The sequence below is a fragment of the Panulirus ornatus genome, chromosome 20, assembly GCF_036320965.1.
Source record: "Panulirus ornatus isolate Po-2019 chromosome 20, ASM3632096v1, whole genome shotgun sequence".
Taxonomy (NCBI): domain Eukaryota; kingdom Metazoa; phylum Arthropoda; class Malacostraca; order Decapoda; family Palinuridae; genus Panulirus; species Panulirus ornatus.
Genome location: NC_092243.1, coordinates 58,602,119 through 58,623,997, shown reverse-complemented (window position 1 = coordinate 58,623,997; position 21,879 = coordinate 58,602,119). Strand labels below are relative to the sequence as shown.

Here is a 21,879-nt window from a genome sequence, read left to right as displayed (position 1 = left end):
TTTTAAAACAGCAAGGTTTTACTGCAGTAAAAAGTAAACATACAGAGTGAAGATATAAACCTTGCCCAGCCTTTTTCACAGTGAGTTCAAATTGTTCTTTATATCATACCGGTTCTATATTCACAAAGAAAATTTCCTTGAAATACAACATGCATATCAACACTGCAATACAACAAGCATGCTTGACTTTTAAAGCACTCTATGAACAAAATTTAATTCATCTAACACTATCTGTCCTCTCCGAAACTTTTTTTCTTCGAGTCTGTACCATTCTTCTCTGCAGAACTCTGAGAAGAAGAATCTTATTTCTCTTGCTGCTGTTTCCTCTGAATCTGATGGTGAAAATATTTCAAACATGTATTTAATTTCATAAGAGCAATAACAATGATATCTTAGACCTAAACTTGGCAAAATCTGAAAGTGTAATGAAGATTACAACTCTCTCTCTCTCTTCTCTGATTATGTCCTAATGCAATGACTATCCAACAAATCTATGGAATTCTTCCTGTTATATAAGCAGAATAGCTCATCCAAGCCTCACCATACACTACGATCCTCTTATCAAGAGAGCCCACTTAAACTTGTACTTTAGTTGCTCCCTTCTTCCCAGTCATTGTCACACTCCCTTTATACCTGCACCTCCACAGCTCACTCTGATACTGTATGCTCCTTTATGTAATTTACTCCACTGTCATTATCAGTCTTATGTTCACATCACTTCATCCTTTACCTTACTGAGAATATTTCATTGTTAAAATCTCAACATATCTTTTTATTTCTACTCCCATTAAAAAACAACTCAGCCAATAACATGCTGTCTTCCTCCAAATTAATATCACTTAGTTAACTCACAGGATGCACTATTTCCTTCTTGTTCAGAGTTCTTAACGTTTCATGCTTTTTTCCATAAATCTCATTATTCCACTGTCATTATCAGTCTTATGTTCACATCACTTCATCCTTTACCTTACTGAGATTATTTCATTGTTAAAAACTCAACATATCTTTTTATTTCTACTCCCATTAAAAAACAACTCAGCCAATAACATGCTGTCTTCCTCTAAATTAATATCACTTAGTTAACTCACAGGATGCACTATTTCCTTCTTGTTCAGAGTTCTTAACGTTTCATGCTTTTTTTCCATAAATCTCATTTCTATCTCATCATTCCAAACTTCCCCAACTCCTCTAATCACACAGCCATTTCTGGGACATACACTTTCTAAAATTTGCATTCTACTAGAAATCCAACCATTCATTCCTATTATTGACTGGTATATCAAGCGAGTTCTACATCCCTCTCAGTAATCACATCCATACTCTCTTTCTTGAGATGAAACACTCCATGATTCCCGTGAGTTCCTTTTATTGTGTCGATCTTCAAATATTTCAGTTTGAGCCTTATATTTACAAGAATGTCATTTCCCACACTGAAACTAAGGTGGCCCATGAAATCCTCTCTCCTTGGATCCCCACAATTATATCTCTGATATATGTAAAACAGTGGCTTAACTACCTCATAAAAGTAATAATTATAATATTTTCACTAAAGAAGTATCATAAAATGAATGAAAGTGCTCCAGCCATTGCAAATAGGAGAGATTAATTTGAAATATCAACTGAGCTAAAAGTCTGAAAAATGATAAAGGAGGTAAGTCTATCATTAAACTGACCTTGCAAAGAAGTGAAAACCACCAAAGTATAAAATAAATATTATGACAATATTTGAAGACCACAACATGAGGCTGTAAGAAAGAAAGGAATCCAACAAAAAAGATAATTTTTTTCTTGATATAATACACTTCCTTTAACTATTTCACTATGTTAATCAACTAAGGTCAATACCTTTGCCAATGCACATCTCAAAGCTCCTTTGCTTTATGACATCTTTTACTAAACTCTTCCTTCCTCTTTCTTACTGTCCCCTCTATATTTGAGTCTTCAAGTTACCATGCCTTTACTCTTTTACAGTAATTTCATAAAATCTCTCTACAAAGCCCACCAAGTTTTAATCCATCTCCCCTCATAGCTAATGCTGGCACTACCATAAAGAAATTTTCAATATCAACATTCTATAATTTCATCCTGGAGGCACCTCTTTATTAGGAAGGACAAGTTTAAGTCTCACAGTCTCTCTACATATGGTTTGCTGAGCAAGGAAGAAATCAATTTAGTAGCTCTTCACTGCACCGCTTCCATTTAAGAATATCCTTGATAGGTAATGGGCCTAAAATTGCACTGCACATCCTATTTGCTTTCTTGGCAGCTTCATTGCAATGCTGGGCGAATGTGAAGGTACTGGAGGCAAAGACCCCTAATCTCTCACACTAGGGGTGTCCTTCATCTTGTGACCCACCAGTTCATTATCAAATTTATTGTTTAAATTTTCTACTTGTTACAGCTGACATTTATTGATGTTAAATGGCATCTCCCATTTACTAGACCATTCTGTGATCTTACCTAGATCCTCTTGTAATCTTAGCCTATCTTCTTCAGTTAATATGGCATTTCTCATCTTAGTTTCACCTGCAAATTTGTAGACTAGGTTATCGAACCCTAAATCAATATCGTTAACATAAATGATGAAAAGTATAAGCCCAAGTACGGATCCCTGAAGGACTCCACTGATAACGGGCGACTACAGTGATAATTTACCATTCATTACAACTCTCTGCTTACTGTCACATAACCAAGCTTCTATCCAATTTCATATCCCAAAACCCAGACATTGTGCATTTATTCAACATGGGGAACTTTGCTGAGTGCTTTCTGGAAGTCCAGAAATAATACATCTATTGCTTTTGTCTTGTCATGGTTATTGAATAATTAATGATAAAATTCAAGGAAGCTAGTAAGACATGATCTGCGCCTTCTAAAACCATGCTGAGTACTAATGATCAGGTTGTTTTGTTCCAGATAGGGCAGATAGGGTACAATTTCATCCCTAACATTCGACTTCGGTAGTTTACATATAACTGATGTAAGGTTAATAGGATGGTAATTACCAGGGTTCCCTTTTGTATATAGGAGTGACGTATGCCAGTCTCCAGTCCTATGGGATTATTCCATCCACGAGAGGTTTACTGAAAATATGGGTTAATGGTCTGGCAATTTCGTGTCTACGTCTTTAATTACTTGTGGATGGAAACGATCAGGACCAGGACCTTTATTAGTTTTCAACTTATCTGTGTTAGTATTTCTCTAACTATCATGTATCATGCGAGTGCTACTTTCACAGGTTTAAAATTCATATCACTGAATTCTACCATAAAAACAGAACTAAAAGACTTGTTGAAGAATAGAATAGAAAAGAAAATAGAAAAGAAAAGAATAGCTGTTGCTATTCTAATGCTGTCTCCCGCATTAGCGAGGTAGTGCAAGGAAACAGCCGAAAGAATGGCCCAACCCACCCACATACACATGTATATACATACACGTCACACACACACATATACATACCTATACATTTCAATGTATACATATATGTACATACACAGACATATATTTATTATTCATTTATTTTGCTTTGTCACTGTCTCCCGCGTTAGTAAGGTAGCACAACGAAACAGACGAAAGAATGGCCCAACCCACCCACATACACATGTATATACATACATGTCCACACACGCAAATATACATACCTATACATCTCAACATATACATATATATACATATATACACACACAGACATATACATATATACACATGTACATAATTCATACGGTCTGCCTTTATTCATTCCCATCGCCACCCCGCCACACATGAAATAACAACCCCTTCCCCCCTCATTTGTGCGAGGTAGCACTAGGAAAAGAACAAAGGCCACATTCGTTCACACTCAGTCTCTAGCTGTCATGTATAATGCACCAAAACCACAGCTCTCTTTCCACATCCAGGCCCCACACAACTTTCCATGGTTTACCCCAGACGCTTCACATGCCCTGGTTCAATCCATTGACAGCACGTCGACCCTGATATACTACATCGTTCCAATTCACTCTATTCCTTGTACGCCTTTCACCCTCCTGCATGTTCAGGCCCCGATCACTCAAAATCTTTTTCTCTCCATCTTTCTACCTCCAATTTGGTCTCCCACTTCTCCTCGTTCCCTCCACCTCTGACACATATATCCTCTTAGTCAATCTTTCCTCACTCATTCTCTCCATGTGACCAAACCATTTCAAAACACCCTCTTCTGCTCTCTCAACCACACTCTTTTTATTACCACGTATCTCTCTTACCCTATTATCACTTACTCGATCAAACCACCTCACACCACATATTGTCCTCAAACATCTCATTTCCAGCATATCCACCCTCCTCCACACAACTCTATCTATAGCCCACACCTCGCAACCATATAACATTGTTGGAACCACTATTCCTTCAATCATACCCATTTTTGCTTTCCGAGATAATGTTCTCGACTCCCACACATTCTTCAACACTCCCAGAACTTTCGCCCCCTCCCTCACCCTATGATTCACTTCTGCTTCCATATATACATATATATACACATGTACATAATTCATACGGTCTGCCTTTATTCATTTCCTGTTGCCACCCCGCCACACATGAAATGACAACCCCCCTCCCCTTGCACGCACGCGAGGTAGCGCTAGGAAAACACAACAAAGGCCACATTCGTTCACACTTAGTCTCTAGCTGTCATGTATGATGCACCGAAACCACAGCTCCCTTTCCATATCCAGGCCCCACAAAACTTTCCATTGTTTACCCCAGACGCTTCACATGCCCTGGTTCAATCCACTGACAGCACCTCGACCCCAGTACACCACATCGTTCCAATTCACTCTATTCCTTGCACACCTTTCATCCTCATGCATGCTCAGGCCCCGATTGCTCAAAATCTTTTTCACTCCATCCTTCCACCTCCAATTTGGTCTCCCACTTCTCCTTGTTCCCTCCACCTCTGACAACATATATATATAGCTCTTGCAATATCTTGGGAGTACCATTCAGTTTTGTTGTTGGTTTTATTGTTTCTATCATGCATGGGAATGAATGTGACTTGATGGTGCATAAAATGATGCCTAAAACTGGCCCATATTTCCTACGGGCATGAATCAACAAGGGTGAGACTCTTTAATGCATTGTGTAGTCCATTAGACACAGTCCTTTGAAAGTTGGGGGAGTTGGTTTTGATATCTACATTGAAACAAACCATATTATGGTCACAAGTGCCTAGATGTTCTCCAACACGGGTATTAGTTCATCAGAACTCTTGGGATGCAAGAACTTAATAAAGTATATTAGCTTTCCTTGTCAGCTCAGTGATGATTTGGTAGAGAAAACTGTCTTTGACAAAGATGATAGGTCTGGCAGATTCACTTTCTACAACTAAGGTAGTTTGCCAGTTGATTTCCAGAGGATTAAAATCCCCATGAATGATTGAGTCTTTATCCTGTATTGCTCATTGCAAACTCTTGTACATGACAGTGTCAATATCTGCTGGGTGACTACAGCACCTATGGATGATATTTATGCAAAGTTTGGAAGATTCTGTGCTAATCTGAAAACGCAAGTGTTTAAAAGCAGCAGATGTTGCATTCTGAATTTCGAGGGGGATTAGGTAAGAAATCTCAGATATTTTTTTCATATGACCTCCCTTCCCTAACTAAAATAGCATTGTGTTTTACTCACGTAATTTCTCCTCTGTTGATATTCATCCATTTGCTTTCTGATTCTCTTTTCCAGAACATTACAGACAACATACATCAGTGGGACCAGTCTGTAGTTTGTGCCCCTTCCCAGTCTCCTTTCTTAAAGACAGATGTAATGTCTGCCCTTTTCCATTCCCAACACCCTACTTCTCACGAGCAAAACCTCAAACCATTTCAAGAGTTTTATCTAGCGTAGCCACAGCATATATGGCAAAAATTTATGAGGACCATGGAAAGAATGAGTGAGGAAAGAATGACAAACAGGGTATATGTGTCAGGTGGAGGGAACGAGGAGAAGTGGGAGACCAAATTGGAGGTGGAAGGATGGAGTGAAAAAGATTTTGAGCGATCGGGGCCTGAACATGCAGGAGGGTGAAGGGTGTGCAAGGAACAGAGTGACTTGCAATGATGTGGTATACTGGGGTCGAAGTGCTGTCAATGGATTGAACCATGGCATGTAAAACGTCTGGGGTAAACCATGGAAAGTTTTGCGGGGCCTGGATGTGGAAAGGGAGCTGTGGTTTTGGTGCATTATACATGACAGCTAGAGACTGAGTGTAAACGAATGTGGCCTTCATTGTCTTTTCCTAGCACTACCTTGCGCGCATGCGGGGGAGGGGGTTGTCATTTCATGTGTGGCGGGGTGGCGAAGGGAATGAATAAGGGCAGCAAGTAAGAATTATGTACATGTGTATATATGTATATGTCTGTGTATGTATATGTATGTATATGTTGAAATGTATGGGTATGTATATGTGTGTGTGTATGTGGGTGGGTTGGGCCATTCTTTCTTCTGTCTCCTTATGCTACCTCACTAACGTGGGAGACAGTGACAAAGTATAATAATAATAATAATAATAATAATAATAATAATAATGATAATAATAATAATAATAATAGGAAGAGAGGAAAGTGATTGGTTCTCAGTGAATGTAGGTTTGCGGCAGGGGTGTGTGATGTCTCCATGGTTGTTTAATTTGTTTATGGATGGGGTTGTAAAGGAGGTGAATGCAAGAGTCCTGGAAAGAGGGGCAAGTATGAAGTCTGTTGGGGATGAGAGAGCTTGGGAAGTGAGTCAATTGTTGTTCGCTGATGATACAGCGCTGGTGGCTGATTCATGTGAGAAACTGCAGAAGCTGGTGACTGAGTTTGGTAAAGTGTGTGGAAGAAGAAAGTTGAGAGTAAATGTGAATAAGAGCAAGGTTATTAGGTACAGTAGGGGTGAGGGTCAAGTCAATTGGGAGGTGAGTTTGAATGGAGAAAAACTGGAGGAAGTGAAGTGTTTTAGATATCTGGGAGTGGATCTGTCAGCGGATGGAACCATGGAAGCGGAAGTGGATCATAGGGTGGGGGAGGGGGCGAAAAATTTTGGGAGCCTTGAAAAATGTGTGGAAGTCGAGAACATTATCTCGGAAAGCAAAAATGGGTATGTTTGAGGGAATAGTGGTTCCAACAATGCTGTATGGTTGCGAGGCGTGGGCTATGGATAGAGATGTGCGCAGGAGGATGGATGTGCTGGAAATGAGATGTTTGAGGACAATGTGTGGTGTGAGGTGGTTTGATCGAGTAAGTAACGTAAGGGTAAGAGAGATGTGTGGAAATAAAAAGAGCGTGGTCGAGAGAGCAGAAGAGGGTGTTTTGAAATGGTTTGGGCACATGGAGAGAATGAGTGAGGAGAGATTGACCAAGAGGATATATGTGTCGGAGGTGGAGGGAACGAGGAGAAGAGGGAGACCAAATTGGAGGTGGAAAGATGGAGTGAAAAAGATTTTGTGTGATCGGGGCCTGAACATGCAGGAGGGTGAAAGGAGGGCAAGAAATAGAGTGAATTGGAGTCATGTGGTATACAGGGGTTGACGTGCTGTCAGTGGATTGAAGCAAGGCATGTGAAGCGTCTGGGGTAAACCATGGAAAGCTGTGTAGGTATGTATATTTGCGTGTCTGGACGTGTGTATGTACATGTGTATGGGGGGGGGGGTTGGGCCATTTCTTTCGTCTGTTTCCTTGCGCTACCTCGCAAATGCGGGAGACAGCGACAAAGTATAAAAAAAAAAAAAAAAAAAAAAATAATAATAATAATAATAATAATAATAATAATGATAATAATAATAATAATAATGGAAAGATGGAGTGAGAAAGATTTTGAGTGATTGGGACCTGAACATGCAGGAGGGTGAAAGGTGGGCAAGGAATAGAGTGAATTGGATCGATGTGGTATACCGGGGTTGACGTGCTGTCAGTGGATTGAATCGGGGCATGTGAAGCGTCTGGGGTAAACCATGGAAAGCTGTGTAGGTATGTATATTTGCGTGTGTGGACATATGTATATACATGTGTATGGGGGTGGGTTGGGCCATTTCTTTCGTCTGTTTCCTTGCGCTACCTCGCAAACGCGGGAGACAGCGACAAAGTATAATAAGAATAAAAAAAAAATAATGAGTCTTGTATGGGCCCACTCCTTTTAGTATTTTGTTAATGCCTTCTCAATATCTCAGTGTTTTGTAAAACCTCTTCACTCCATCTCACTGATGTTGAGGGTACACTGACAATGTCTTCCACTATTCAAACACTTTAAAATTTGATATTCAGTTCCTCACACATTACATCATCCTCTACAATTCTTCCCTCTGGATAGCTAAACTTGATTAGCTGTTCTTCAACTGATGATTTACTCCTGACAAATTTACGGAAAAGTTATGGTAGAAGGTCCTAAGAAAATTACAGAGAAGGAGTGTGAACATAGTTACCTTCTGCCTCAGCCATAGGAAGAAGGTTGAGAATGAGCTAGGAGTGGTTCATTTAAACGTAAAAAAGTGAAGGAGCTTTGCAGTGTGCTGTGATGAAGAAATACAAAGCACTCCAGCCAGCCAGCATTTATAATGTATAAAAGAGCAGGAAATGAATACAACAGGATTAGAGAGGAACAAAGAACCTCTGAAATGATTATTACAAGGCAGGGAATAATCCAAATTTTTTCCTCAGATTCACCTGGAGTAACTTGTCAGTGAAGAGCAGCTAATCAGGCAAAGGGATTCAGAGAGAAGATTTATGGATGTAAAAATATGCAAGGAAGTAAATGACAAGTTCAGAAGTGTTTGTTGTGAAAAATACTACAGCTCCAACACCAATTATATGGAATTAGGAAGTGGTCTTGGAAAGCAGCGATATACCAAAAGAAGACAAAATATGACAGGGTCTTGACCAAATAAAGCTCATGCTTTTGATGAAATTTCTCCTTAGGTGCTGCAAATGTGAGCAAATACACATGACAAACCTCCTGAAGTGTTTTTAAAGATGTCAATGGAAAAAGTTAAAGTAAACAGGAAATGGAAGATGGCAAACATCTGTGTCTCTCTGACAGCCTTTACTGAAACCTGAAATACATCATAAAACCTGCACTTACTGCTTTCCTAATCAGTCTCAAAGTTTTATATAATTGATTAACATGTGTCACTATCATCACCTATTTCAAAACCTAAATGATGTACTTTGGAGAGAGGGAGTACTATTTTGCAACCCCTATAGCTTGACTTGTGGTAGCAACACAGACTCTGATTATTTTTCAATATGATTCCCCTTCATTTTCACTTGCAGTAATAAAACAATGGATGAGCAATATCAGAAACACTAATGCACACTTAAAAACACTATATTGACTCTCTGAATGCTAATAACAAATAACACAGCAATATCCAGGTGTCCAAGTAATATCAAGAGGATCATATTCTTGCATCTGTACAAACTTAATGCCATGCTAAACTCAAGCTGGAAGGATACTATTCTCACAGCAACTTGGATGCATAGTGTGACTTTAGTTCTGCCACTGACTAGACTTGTGTCAAGCAACCTCAAAGATGGAAAAAACCTTTGTTAACCATGGAATATACAAAACCTAACATCATCATGATGTAACATGTAGTCAACCAGCATGCAAGTGAAATTTTGCAAGACATAAGTGGCTTTGTTAGCTAGCATATATGTGAGATATGCCCATCAGGTCAAAACATGATAGGGTTAAACAGCCATGATGATATCAGACACCCTTGATTCGACACATCTTTTGCAACCACGCTCCCTCATCCTTTTGTTCTTGTACACCTACCTTAATAAAAACTCCTCACTCCTTCTTGTGGCTTTCATCCCACACTAAATACCTGCAGCACCTTCCACAAAGCCTGTCAACTCTATCATAATATTTTTCCCAGATTCATATATGCCACTTACCAATCCCTCTCTTTCTTTAAGCATTTTTCACACAAATTTTTCAGACCAAATGCCTTCTCCACATCCTCCATGATTCCTGAAGCCACATTGCTCCTCTCTGATCAGATGCACTGTGCTTGCCATTATTATTTTAATCATCAATCTCCCATACAATTCACCAGGTATATTGTACTTAACAGATTTGTCTCTGTAATTCAAGAATTCACTTTGCTTTAATATAAAAAGCACATGCTGAAAATCCTAAATAACCATTCAATAACACTGTAATTTCCTTTGAGAAATTCATCTACAATCCTATCCACTCCAGGAATTTTGCCACATTCTATCTTACACAAATCTTTTACCAATTCTTTTTTCATCGAACCATTTGCCTTGACTTTCCCTCCACACAAGACAACCCACATCCACCACCCTAATCCTCTAACACATTAAATTGTCCTTCAAAATACCCACCACATCACTTCTTCACCTCTTTGTCAGTCACTACCCTCTTGCCCATCTGCTCCCCTCACTAATACTCCTATTCATTCTCTTATTCTCCTCTCACTATTCATCTTCCAAGTCACTTTCTTGTTCTCCTTGTAGTTTGCTGTTACCCTCTCGACCCATCTTTTTCAACCCAGGCACCTCTTGACTTCCTGATGCTTTTTCTTGTACATCTGCACCTTTACACTAAAGTATCATCGATTCACTTATCTCTTTTGCTTTATAAACTTTCCTCCCCCATCCCACCACTCATTACCCTTTCTCATAAGCCTATATCCTTCCTTCAGCACACCAAACACTTCATCCACACATGTAAGCACTATTTCTCTAAACATCTTCCACTCCTCATCCACTTCCCTTGTTTCATTTACTCACACCTTATGCTACTCTTCACTCACCCTCTCTTTTAAAAGCTCAAAGCTTTCACCACCTTCTTCCTGCCTATGTCATTTTCTCATTTCCAATAGCCAATACTATGCTGCACACTCACCTCCACCAAGAAGTGATTAAGACAGCTTACACCATTCAACTAATTATCAACTATCCCTAAAGGGAAGAATTAACAGCTAAGTTGGCCGTGAACTGGTAAACCTGTCCAAGATTTGAACTCAAACCTGCTAGACTGGCAGGTTGCAACATTAACCACTACACCATGGAGGCAGCATTTATATGTGAAACTCATTCATGTGTGGTTCACATGAGCATATGTCCAACTGATTAAAAGACATGTCAGTGACTGATATAGGTATCCACAGGGCAAAATATTATTTCTCTGATTAGTTAAACCTTCTGAGTGGAAAAACTGAAGCGACAATGACACTTTAAACTCCTTATGCATATGACCCATCAAGGATGTTATGTCTTGAGGAATGGAAGGTATACTAATTAGCTATCACGTCAAGTATCTGAGGTTTATCAATGAAATCATAATAATTTTCCATTTATGACCTGAGAGAAGGTTTACAGCTTACCTGAGCCATGAGTACAGTTGCGGGTATCAGAAAGACCATACATCCCCCTAATTGTATCTGGTGCCTCATACTTTGTCTTGTAAACCTTAGTTGGCCCCATAAGTGATCTCCATTGCCTAATAGCATCCTCATGAGCTAATATGAGAGCTTGGGTAGGTCCACTGAAAAAGGATAAAAGTAATGAACAAACAAGTGTCCTCAATCACAAATCAGTCCTCAATCACAAATCAGTTCATTTCTATAAATGTTAAAGACAGTGAATATGTTTTAATTTACTCAGCACAAATAAAATTTGCATTTTCACAAAGGTGTGTGCACAAGTAGGAAGTGAGGAAAGTGAGTGGTTCCAAATGAAGGATGGTCTGTGACAAGGGTGTGTGATGTCAGCATGGCTGTTTAAATTATCTTTGGATGGGGTGGTGAGGAAGGTAAATGCAAGAGTCATGGAGAAGGGGGCGAATATGCAGTCTGCAGGGGATGAGAGGGCCTAGGAAGTGAGCCATTTGCTAATGATACAGCACTGGTTGCAGACTTGAGTGAGATACTGAAGTTGGTGACAGTTTGGAAGTGTGTGTGAAAGGAGGAAGTTGATAGTAAATGTGAATAAAACCAGGATTATTATGTTAGGCAGGGTTAAGGTTGGGAGGCGAGATCAAATGGAGAAAATTTGGAGGAAATAAAAAGTTTTAGATATCTGGGGGTGGATATGGCAGTAAAGAGAACCATGGAAGAAGTAGTGTCATAGGGTGGGCAAGGGGGTGAAGATTCTGGGAACATCGAAGAATCTGCGGAAAGAGATGTCATTTTCTGGTATAGTGAAAATGGGTATGTTTGTAAGTACTGTTGCCCTAACAATGGTGTATGGATGCAAAGCATGGGCTTTGGATGAAAATATGCAGAGGAAGGGGGATGTGATGGAAATGAAATATCTGAGAACATGCGATGTGAGGTGTTCATTCAAGTAATTGATAAAGGGTAAGGGTAAATAAAGAGAGTGTGGTTGAGAAAGCTGAAGAGATGTGCTTGAAATGATTTAACGATTTATTATATGGAGAGAATGAGTGAGGAGAACTTGAAATAGAGGATATATGTGTCATTACCATTTCCTAGCAGTTAATGTATGTAAAATAGTAGTTGTTTAGAATTGATAGTGTTTACAAAATTTATATTTTCTATGTGTCTGCTTCTGTGAAACATTGCACTGGAGTTGCCCTCTGACAGTGGTCTGTCAAACAAAAGGCACTAAAGGATATGGAGCAGCACTGGAGTCAGCAGTTATGCCAGGCAGTAAAAGGGATGAACAATTAAAGGTGATAGCTCTGAATGTTAATGGGATGACTGGTGAGAGTAAAAGGAAGTGGCTCATGTTGAGAGTAAACATGGAAGTGATGAAAGTAAGTTGTGGGAGGTGATGGAAGGCAGAGCATTAAGGACATGAATGAATGAAAATTATCAGGGAAGTGGGAAATTGGGATGTGCAATTGTGTCACTGAGGGTATGGGAAGGTGTTACACAGCATGGATGGAACAAATCAAGAACAGTGTTGCTGAAAAGAAAGATTGGAATTATGAAGTATGCATGCATATGTGTATAAGCAACTGCGAATAAAACGACAGTGCAAGGTAAGGATGAAATGAAGAATTTTTGAAGAAATTGGAATAACTGAGTAAATGGGTCTGAGAAGGAGAGGAAGGTGGTTGTAGTGGGTGATATGAATACGAATGTGGGATGTGATGAAATTGGCAAGATAAATAGGAGAATAGAGCATGCCTTGAGTAAGTAAGATTAAAAGTTATTGTGTGGATGTCTATGCTAAGAAGGCTTTATTTCCTGTAAAAAAAAAAATTCAGCACAAGATGATTTGCAGATATACATGGATGAAAGGTAGAGAAAGGTTGTGCTGTTTGCTACTACATCTGTGAGGAGTCTTTGGAAATTCTGACCATTTTGCAGTGCCTGTGAAGGTGAGGATCAGAGAGAAGTGAAGGTATGGCAAAAGGTAGAACTGAAAGGTAAAAATGTTGGCAAGCAAAACAATCAATTAAGAAGAATGCACGGAGTGTGAATGAAAGGTGACAGAAAGTTTAGATGAACATGCAGTAATGTAGGGGTACAGTCATGTGTAAATGAGGCGATTAAAGAATTTAGAGACTGTTACAAGTTGTAGAATTAGTAGTTGCATACAGTTAGAGGATTAGTAGCTAGATACAAGGTTGTGAGATATAAGGATAAAAGTGGAAAGAAATGGTGGATGGATGATATTACAGATGCTGAGGAAGAGTAGAGATGGGCAAATCATAGACTGCTCACAAGGAAGGGGAGAATATAAGAATGTAAGGGGGAGGCATTGCCCAATTACATCAGGGCAATACTTTCAGGTTTGGACAAACACCTGAGGTGTGCTGTCACTTAGTTTTTTGATAATTTTGGAGCCTCATTGCCCCTGGAAACACTGCATGGGAGTTGCCCTCTGCTAGTGACCTATCAAGGGTGAGGCACAAAAGGATAAGAAGTGATACTGGCACTTACCAGTTACGTCAAGCGTTAAAAGAGACAAACAATTGAGGGTGATGGCACTGAATGTGAATGGGATGACTGGTGAGAGTAAAAGGAGGAAGATTGAGGAGAGGTTTAAAAATTTTAAGATAGACGAGCTGGGGATTGGGGAAACTCATATCTAAGGGCAGGGTGTGTGTGTGAGGTCATGGGAGGTGGTGTGGTATGGACAAGAATGAGTGAAAATCATTGAGGAAGAGGAAAAGAGGATGTGCAATTCTGCTATCACCAAGGGTGTTACAGAGCATGGATGGAATGGATCACGAATAGTGTGGGTAAAAGGAAAGATTGGGATTGTGAAATATTCATGAGTAAGTGTAAATGAGCCTATGAATATAAAGACTGTACGAGGTAAGGATGAAACGAAGCTTCTCTGGAGAAATTTGAATGACTGTATAAGTGGTTTTGAGAAGAGAAACGGGGTTGTATTGGGTGATATATATGCTGATGTGGGATGTGATGAAATTGGCGAGATAGCTGGTAAATGGGGAGTGCCTGGAGTAAATGAGAATGGAAATTATCCAGTGGACATTTGTGCTGAGAGGGGGGTTTACTTCTTGCAAACACCTTTTTTCAGCACAAGATGATCCAAAGATATACATGAAGGAGAAGAGCAAATGGCTTTGATTGATTATGTGGCAGTGAATGAAAGACTGAGAAAGGCTGTGCTAGATGCTAGAGTCGTGAGAGGATTCTTTAGAGACAATGACCATTTTGCAGTTCTTGTTAGGATGAGGATCAGGGAGAAGTGGATGTATGGTGGAAGGAAGAATGGAGACGTAAAAGTGTTGACAAGCAAGAAGCTGAATCAGAAAAAATGAAGGGAGGGGTACAAAAAGAAGGTGACAGAAAACTTGGAAGTTCCTCATGTGTGAAGGTGTTAAATTGTTTAGAGAAATACTCATAAAGGTTGTAGAATCAGTAACTGAATACAAGATAGTGAGATACAAGAATAAAAAGGACAATGTGTGTCGGACATAAGAGATTAGCAATGCTATGGAAGAGAAGAAAAAGGCGTATGTTAGATTGCTCAACAAGATAGTACCAGTAGAAGTTCAGCAAAGGAGGAGGGAAGAATACAAAATATGTAAGTAGAATGTTAAGAGGCGGATAAAGGAAAGCAAAGAAAGAGCTGATGAGGATTTTGGAAGGAAGTTAAGTGGAAACTTTCAGGATAATAAGAAACTGTACTGGAAGGAGGCAAAAAAAGGAAAGAGGTGGATATGGGGGGGGGGGAATGTTTGATGTAAGAGGCAAGGAAGGGGAGTTGCTGAATCAAATGTAAGAAGTGAAAAGAAGATGGAAAGAGTATTTTGATGAACTGATGAATGTGGGAGAAAGGGAGGCAGCAGTTATTACATGCATGGGTATGGACAATGGTAGAAAGAGGATACAAGTGCAAAGGAGGTAAGAAAGGCAATAATGAGTGAGGCTCAAGGTAGGAATGGCACCTGGAGTGGATGGGATTATGGCTGAAATGCTGAAGTATGGAGGAGAAAGTGTGATAGAGTGGATATATCTTAAATATAATTTAGCATGGAAACAGAAGGTTGTGCCTGAGAATTGAGTGAAAGCTAGTATTGTATGTAGTGATTATAGGGGACTAAGTCGGTTAAGTATAACAGGAAAACTGTGTGCAAAATTATCAATTGACAGAAATGGAAGTGACAGAATGCAGAATAAGTGAAGAGCAAGGATTGTTAGGAAAGGTATGGGATGTGTGGATCAGATTTTTGTGGTAAAGATGACAGAGGAAAAGTATTTAACAAAAAGCAAGAAGTTGTATGAAGCTTTTACAGATCTAAAGAAAACATATAACAGATGTATGACAGAGTTGAGTAGAATGCTTTCTGGGATGAGTTAAGGATATATGGTGTAGGGGACAACTTTGGAAGGTGTGAAAGCATTCTACAGAGGAGCAAATGCATGTGTAAGAGAGAATGGAAAGCTGAGTGCAAGTTTTGGGATACATGTAGGTGTGTGGCAGAGCTGTGTGATGTCACTGTGGCTTTTTAATATGGTATATTTGGATGGAGTGATAAGAGAGATGAAAACAAAATTAGGGAAAATTGGTGCAGAGATGGAGTGGTGGTGAGATATGGTGGCTAGTGGCAAGCCTGTTTGTGAATGAAATTGTGGTGTTTGCTGAGAGTGAAGAGGAGTTGCAGAAGGTTAAGCTATGTTTTATGACAAGTGTCAGTATAGGCAAACGAAGGAAAATGCAAATAAAAGAAAGGAAAGTAATGGAGTCTGAAAGGAAACAAAGTGAAAGTATAATTTTGTAAAACCATACAGTGAAAGAAGAAAGTGTACTAAATTGTGCTGTGGATATGGGAGGAATAAAAATTGGAAGAAGTGAAAGAATTTGAGTATCTAGGAGCTGTCTTATGTAAGTGTGATGATATGGAAGGAGAGACAAGGGAGAGAGCAATACAGGGTAGAAGAGTTTTTGGGTCCCTTAATAGAATAATGAACGACAGAGGTGTAAGTATGGCAGTGGAGAGGATTAAGGGACAGCATAATCCTCCCAACCTATGCAGCTGAAACATGGACATGGAATGAGTCACAGAGGTCAAGAATCCAGACTATGGAAATGAGCTACTTGACAAGAGCATGTGATGTGACTAGATGGAATGAAGAAAGTAATGAAAGGGTGTATGAAAGATGTGGCATGATAGAGAAAGCAGAGTGAATTGTTGAGTGGTAGAATGGGAGAATTGCAATAATTTGAGGTAGTTAGGGTATGTGAAATGAATGCAAGACTGGGAGTTTACAATTAAAGGGGTTGGTGTGGGTGGAAGACCACCTGTGACATGGGCAAAAAAGGTGGAGGAATACTGGAGGGAGAGAAATAGTGGAAGAATGCATGGAATGGTATATGCATGGGAGGAATGTAAGGACAGGGATAAGTGAAAACTTTTTTGCCATGGCCATCCCTTGATGGGAGTCCCTGGAGGGAATGGGCATCAGAGATACAGATAGTAAGCAGAATGTTAAGAAGCTAATAGAGGAAAGTAAAAAGCAAGTAAATGAGGATATAGGAAGAAAACTGAGTGAAAAGTTTCGGGAAAATTAGAAGTTGTACTGGAAGGAGGTGAAAATGGAAAAAGGTGTATGTAAGAGTGGAAATGGTGGATATGTAAATGTGAAAAGTAAGGAAGGGGGGATGCTAAATTAAATGAAGTTAGTGAAAGAAAGATGGAAAGAGTACTTTGAAAAACTCGGAAATGTGGAAGGTGAGGGAGCGGTTATTATGTGTATGGGTACAAAAGATGGAAGGATAAGGATACAAGTGCTGAGGCCTATGGCTAGATGGGAGGTAAAATGGGTGATAATGGGGAAGGCAGGAAACGATAGCTAGATGGGAGGTAAAATGGGTGATAATGGGGAAGGCAGGAAACGAACCTGGAGTGGATGGGATCACCACTGAAAAGTTGAAGTATGGATAAGATAGTGTGAGGGGGTGGATGCATTTCATATTCAATTTGGTATGAAAAGAGAAGGCTGTGCCTGAGGATTGCTATTATTGTTCTTTTCAGAGTGTATGCTGCAACTATAGGAAAATAAGTCTGTTAAGTGTAACAGGAAAAGTGTATGTAAAAGTGATGATTGATAGAGTTAGAGAAGTAACTGAATGCAGAAGTAAGGAGCAAGGGGGTTTCAGGAAAGGCAGGGAAAATGCAGATCAGATTGGTGAGATTGACTGTGCAGAAGTATCTAGCTGTGTGCAGCTTTATATTTCTGGAAAAAACATAAGACAGAGGCAAGTGAAATGGTCTATGGGATGTGGTTGTGATATATGAGGTAGTGGGACAACTGCTGGATGATGGATAACCTTCCATAGAGGAGAAAATGCATGTGTAAGAGTGGATGGAAAGCTGAGCCAAAGTTTCAGTGCTCATGAGGGTGTGAGGCAGGGCTGTGTGATGTCACCATGGCTTTTCAATTAATATTGGATGAAGTGATAAGAGAGAGAAAAGCAAAACTCACTCATTCTCTCCAAGTGAGCAAACCATTTCAATACACCCTCTTCTGCTCTCTCAACCACACTCTTTTATTTACCACACATCTCTCTTACCCTTTCATTACTTACTCGATCAAACCACCTCACACTACATATTGTCCTCAAACATCTCGTTTCCAACATATCCACCCTGAGGCACTGATTATTTCACAAACCTTTGTTTTCTAAGATATGCTAAGGTCACTGATTTGTTTGACAGCTCCCGAACATCCCTAACCGAAAAAAAACTAACACTGCAAGAATTACCTTAATTTTCAATATGATATGATATTTCTGATGATATTTTTAATGATATGATATAACAAGTCTTCCAAAAAGAATTCCACACTTACTCAAGTGTGTACTAAAGGACAAATCAAAAACCCTGATGGGAAGCATCTTCATGACTACTGGATGGTACCACTATAGTTCAAGAGATGGAGAAAATTAAAAAATCTGGCAGCTTAGGACCCTCCACCCTAATACAACTCCATTTGCTAACAGGAGCTTCTGATTTCTAGCCCCAAACTGGAAACTATTAAATGACAAATGGGCTGTGTGAAAAGTAGTCACCTGCACTTATAAGTTTGGTTTACAAAAAATACTGTCCAGCTGCCATTACCTACAGATTTAAACAAACAGACTTCAGCACAGACTGTTGCACAAAATGACGAATTATTAGTCAAAAGTACATGCACATAAAAAAAAATTCCTTTGACTACCCTTATTTTTCATTCCATAGAGGCTTTAGCGAATACACATGCTAAAAACCTGTTAGTTGGAAACTTGTAAATCTAAAGCTGTAGAGATATGAGGAAGCTTAATGTGCAAAAATCACCTTAAAAAGTGGGGGGGAGGGGACTTGCCTTGCCATGAAAGTTACAAGCCTATTGTAGAAAAATTTTTTCTTGTGTTCCTCATAAAACTTCTCTGTTTCTTGCCTATGTAACCGGACCTCCTTATAACGAACGATTAGAAACCCTTCTTGTAATATCTTGCTATGTATTGCCTGTTGAGAAATATTGATTATGTGATCTTAATTCAAATACTCAGAACTTTTAATAAAAAACTAAAGGAAATGGCTTCATGGATAAATAAAAATGGCTAGACTTTAGCAGTACTTTTTTATCATGCATTTCCTCTAGAAATATGCTTTTCTGACCACAGCATGAATTGTAAACACTTGCTCTGAGTAGATTCTCCCTTACTATTCACAGCTATCTGTCTATCATTTTCATTCCCATCCAAAAGGGATGATTCAGGTGTATGAAGCCTCTCAAGTCACCTATACTATCTGTCTATATCTCTGATGCTCATACCCTCTGGGAATTCACATCAAGGGGGTGGCCATGGCATAAGTCTTCTGTCCTTAAATGCCACCATCACATACACTACCCAATGCATTCCTCTCCCTTCTCCCCCTACAGTACTCTTCCACTCTATTTCCCCTCTCACACCAACCCTTTCAATCATACTATTCTACACTCTCCTTGTAAACTCCCCATTCTGCATTCTTTCCACATGGCCAAACCACTTCAAGTATTATGTTTCTCCCACCCTAACAGTCCAAAATTCATTCCCTTTGCTTTCCCTGCCACACATCCTCTTATTACTTTCTTCATTCCATCTAATCATACCTCATGCTCCTCTCAAATAATTCATTTCCACAGCCTAGATTCTTGACACGCTACTCATACCAACTACATATTTTGGCTGTATAGTTCAAGGCCAGAAGGAATATGCTGCCCCTTAATCCTTTCTTCACTTCCTTGGTTACATCTCTACCCTTTGTTAGTTTATTAAGGGACCTAATGATTCTTTTACAAAGTACTGCTCTCTCTCTCTTATCTCTCCTTCCATATCAACAAACTTGCCCAAGATAGCTCCTAAACACTTTAATTCTGTCACCTTTCCCAGTCCTGCTCACCCAATATCTATAACACATTTTAGAACACTTTCTTCTCTCACTTTTTAGGGCTTTGCAAAATCTAAACTTTCACTCTACCTCCTTAGACACATCATTATTTCACTTTTATGCACCTATACATTCAATTGCCTGTGCTTACACACATCATAAAATACACTTACAACCATCTGCAACTGCTCTCCACTCTCAAAAAACAATACAGTATCATCTGCAAACAGGCTTGTCACTAGCCACCTTACATCACTACCACAGTCCATTTTCTCTAGTTTTGCCTTCATTTCTTTTATCACTCCATGCAAAAATACATTAAAAAGCCACAGTGACAACACACACAGCCCTGCCTCACACCCACATGTAGCTCAATTCTTCATCCACTCTAACACATGCATTTGCTCCTCTTTGGAAGGCTTTCACACCATCTAACAGTTGTTTCCCTACCCTATCCTTAACACATCCCATAAACCATTCCACTCAACCTTATTGTATGCTTTCTCCAGATCCATAAATGCTACATACATCTTACCTCTCATTAGATTCTTCTCCACAGTCATTCTTACTGCAAAAATTTGATCAACACATCCCCTGCCTTAATTCATTCTGCAATCAATCATTTCCACAACTCAATCAATCAAAACTCTAGCATACTCTTTTCCTGGTATACTTAGACTTGTCCAATATAATTGCTACATACATCCTTAGCAATTTTTCTCTGAATGAAGTTAAAAACGTAGCTCTTATCCAATCCTCAGACACAACCTTATGCTTCTATGCTAAATCACATATCAAATGCATCCAATCTATCACACTTTCTCTCTATACTTCAACATTTCAGCTGTAATCCCATCCACTCCAGGTGCCTTTCCTACCTCCAACCTCACTGTTGCCCTTTTTACCTCCCTTCTTGCTATAGGCCCCTGCACTTGAGTCTTTTTACTTCCACCCTCTATATCCATGTATGTACAATTACTACCTCACCTTCCACATTCATCAGCTCTTTAAAACTCTTTAGTTTTCCCCCAGTCCTCAAGCACAACCTTCTATTTCCATGCGAAATAATGTATCAAATGCATCCACTCTTTCTCCTTCATACCTCAACATTTCAGCTATAATCTCATCCACAGCAGGTGCCTTTCCTGTCTTCAATCTCATTATCACTCTTTTTAACTCCCTCTTTGCTGCTATGGGCCCCTGAACTTGTATCCATTCCCCTTTTCCTTCCAACCTCCATACCAATGGATGTAACAACTGCTGTCTCATCTCCTTCCACATTCATCAGTTCTTCAAAATACTCTTTCCATCTTCCTCTCACTTCTTTCTTTAGAGTCAGCTAATCCCCTTCCTTACTTCTCATTTAAATTACCACTCTTACATCTGCCTCTTTCCTTTTTCACTTCTTTCCAGTACAATTTCTCACTTTTCATAAACTTTTCCCTCAACTTTCTTACAAAAATTTCATCTACTCCTTTTTTGCTTTCCTGTACCAGCTTTTCAACATTCTGCTTACATGTCTTATATTCTTCCCTCCTTTCCCGAACTTCCATTGGTACAATCCTTTTGAGCACTCTCTACCAATGACTTTTTCCCCTCTTTTGCAGCATTTCATACCTCATCCACTCACCATGCATTTCCACTTTCATTCTCATATCTCACAACCATGCAACCAACTACCAATTCTAAAACCTTTATCAGTCTTTCTCTGAACCTTCTAAATACCTCGTTAACACATTACTATATCAAACATTTACTGCACTTTATCTAAACTTTCCATCACCCTTCTTTCATACCCCTCCTTGCATCCTTTCCAACATGTTTACCTCTTCATTCTTCCTTATACCATACATACCATACCTCCACTACTCCCTGATCCTCTCCTTCACAAGAGCTGCAAATTGGTCAGAATCTCCACAAAATCCGCTCAACTCCAGCATCCAGCACAGCTTTTCTCAACCTTTCATCCACTGCCACACAGCCAATCAAACCCTTTTGTTCTTTAATTCCATCATTTCTCATCCACATATATTTGTTGAT

At 39.4% G+C, this 21,879-nt stretch overlaps 1 protein-coding gene across 6 annotated transcripts in view; it reads right to left on the bottom strand.

The window, feature by feature from the left end:
* LOC139756044 (nucleoside diphosphate kinase 6-like) overlaps window positions 1-21,879 on the bottom strand; it is a 47,610-nt gene continuing 25,731 nt past the window's right edge. For all 6 annotated transcript variants that reach the window (XM_071675020.1, XM_071675018.1, XM_071675016.1 and 3 more), the window contains exons 3-5: window positions 18,791-18,933; window positions 11,366-11,526; window positions 1-332 (exon numbers count right to left, since the gene is read on the bottom strand). In XM_071675020.1, the coding sequence (XP_071531121.1) occupies window positions 190-332; window positions 11,366-11,526; window positions 18,791-18,933 (447 nt within the window). In that variant the 3' untranslated portion in view covers window positions 1-189. The remainder of the gene's footprint in view (window positions 333-11,365; window positions 11,527-18,790; window positions 18,934-21,879) is intronic.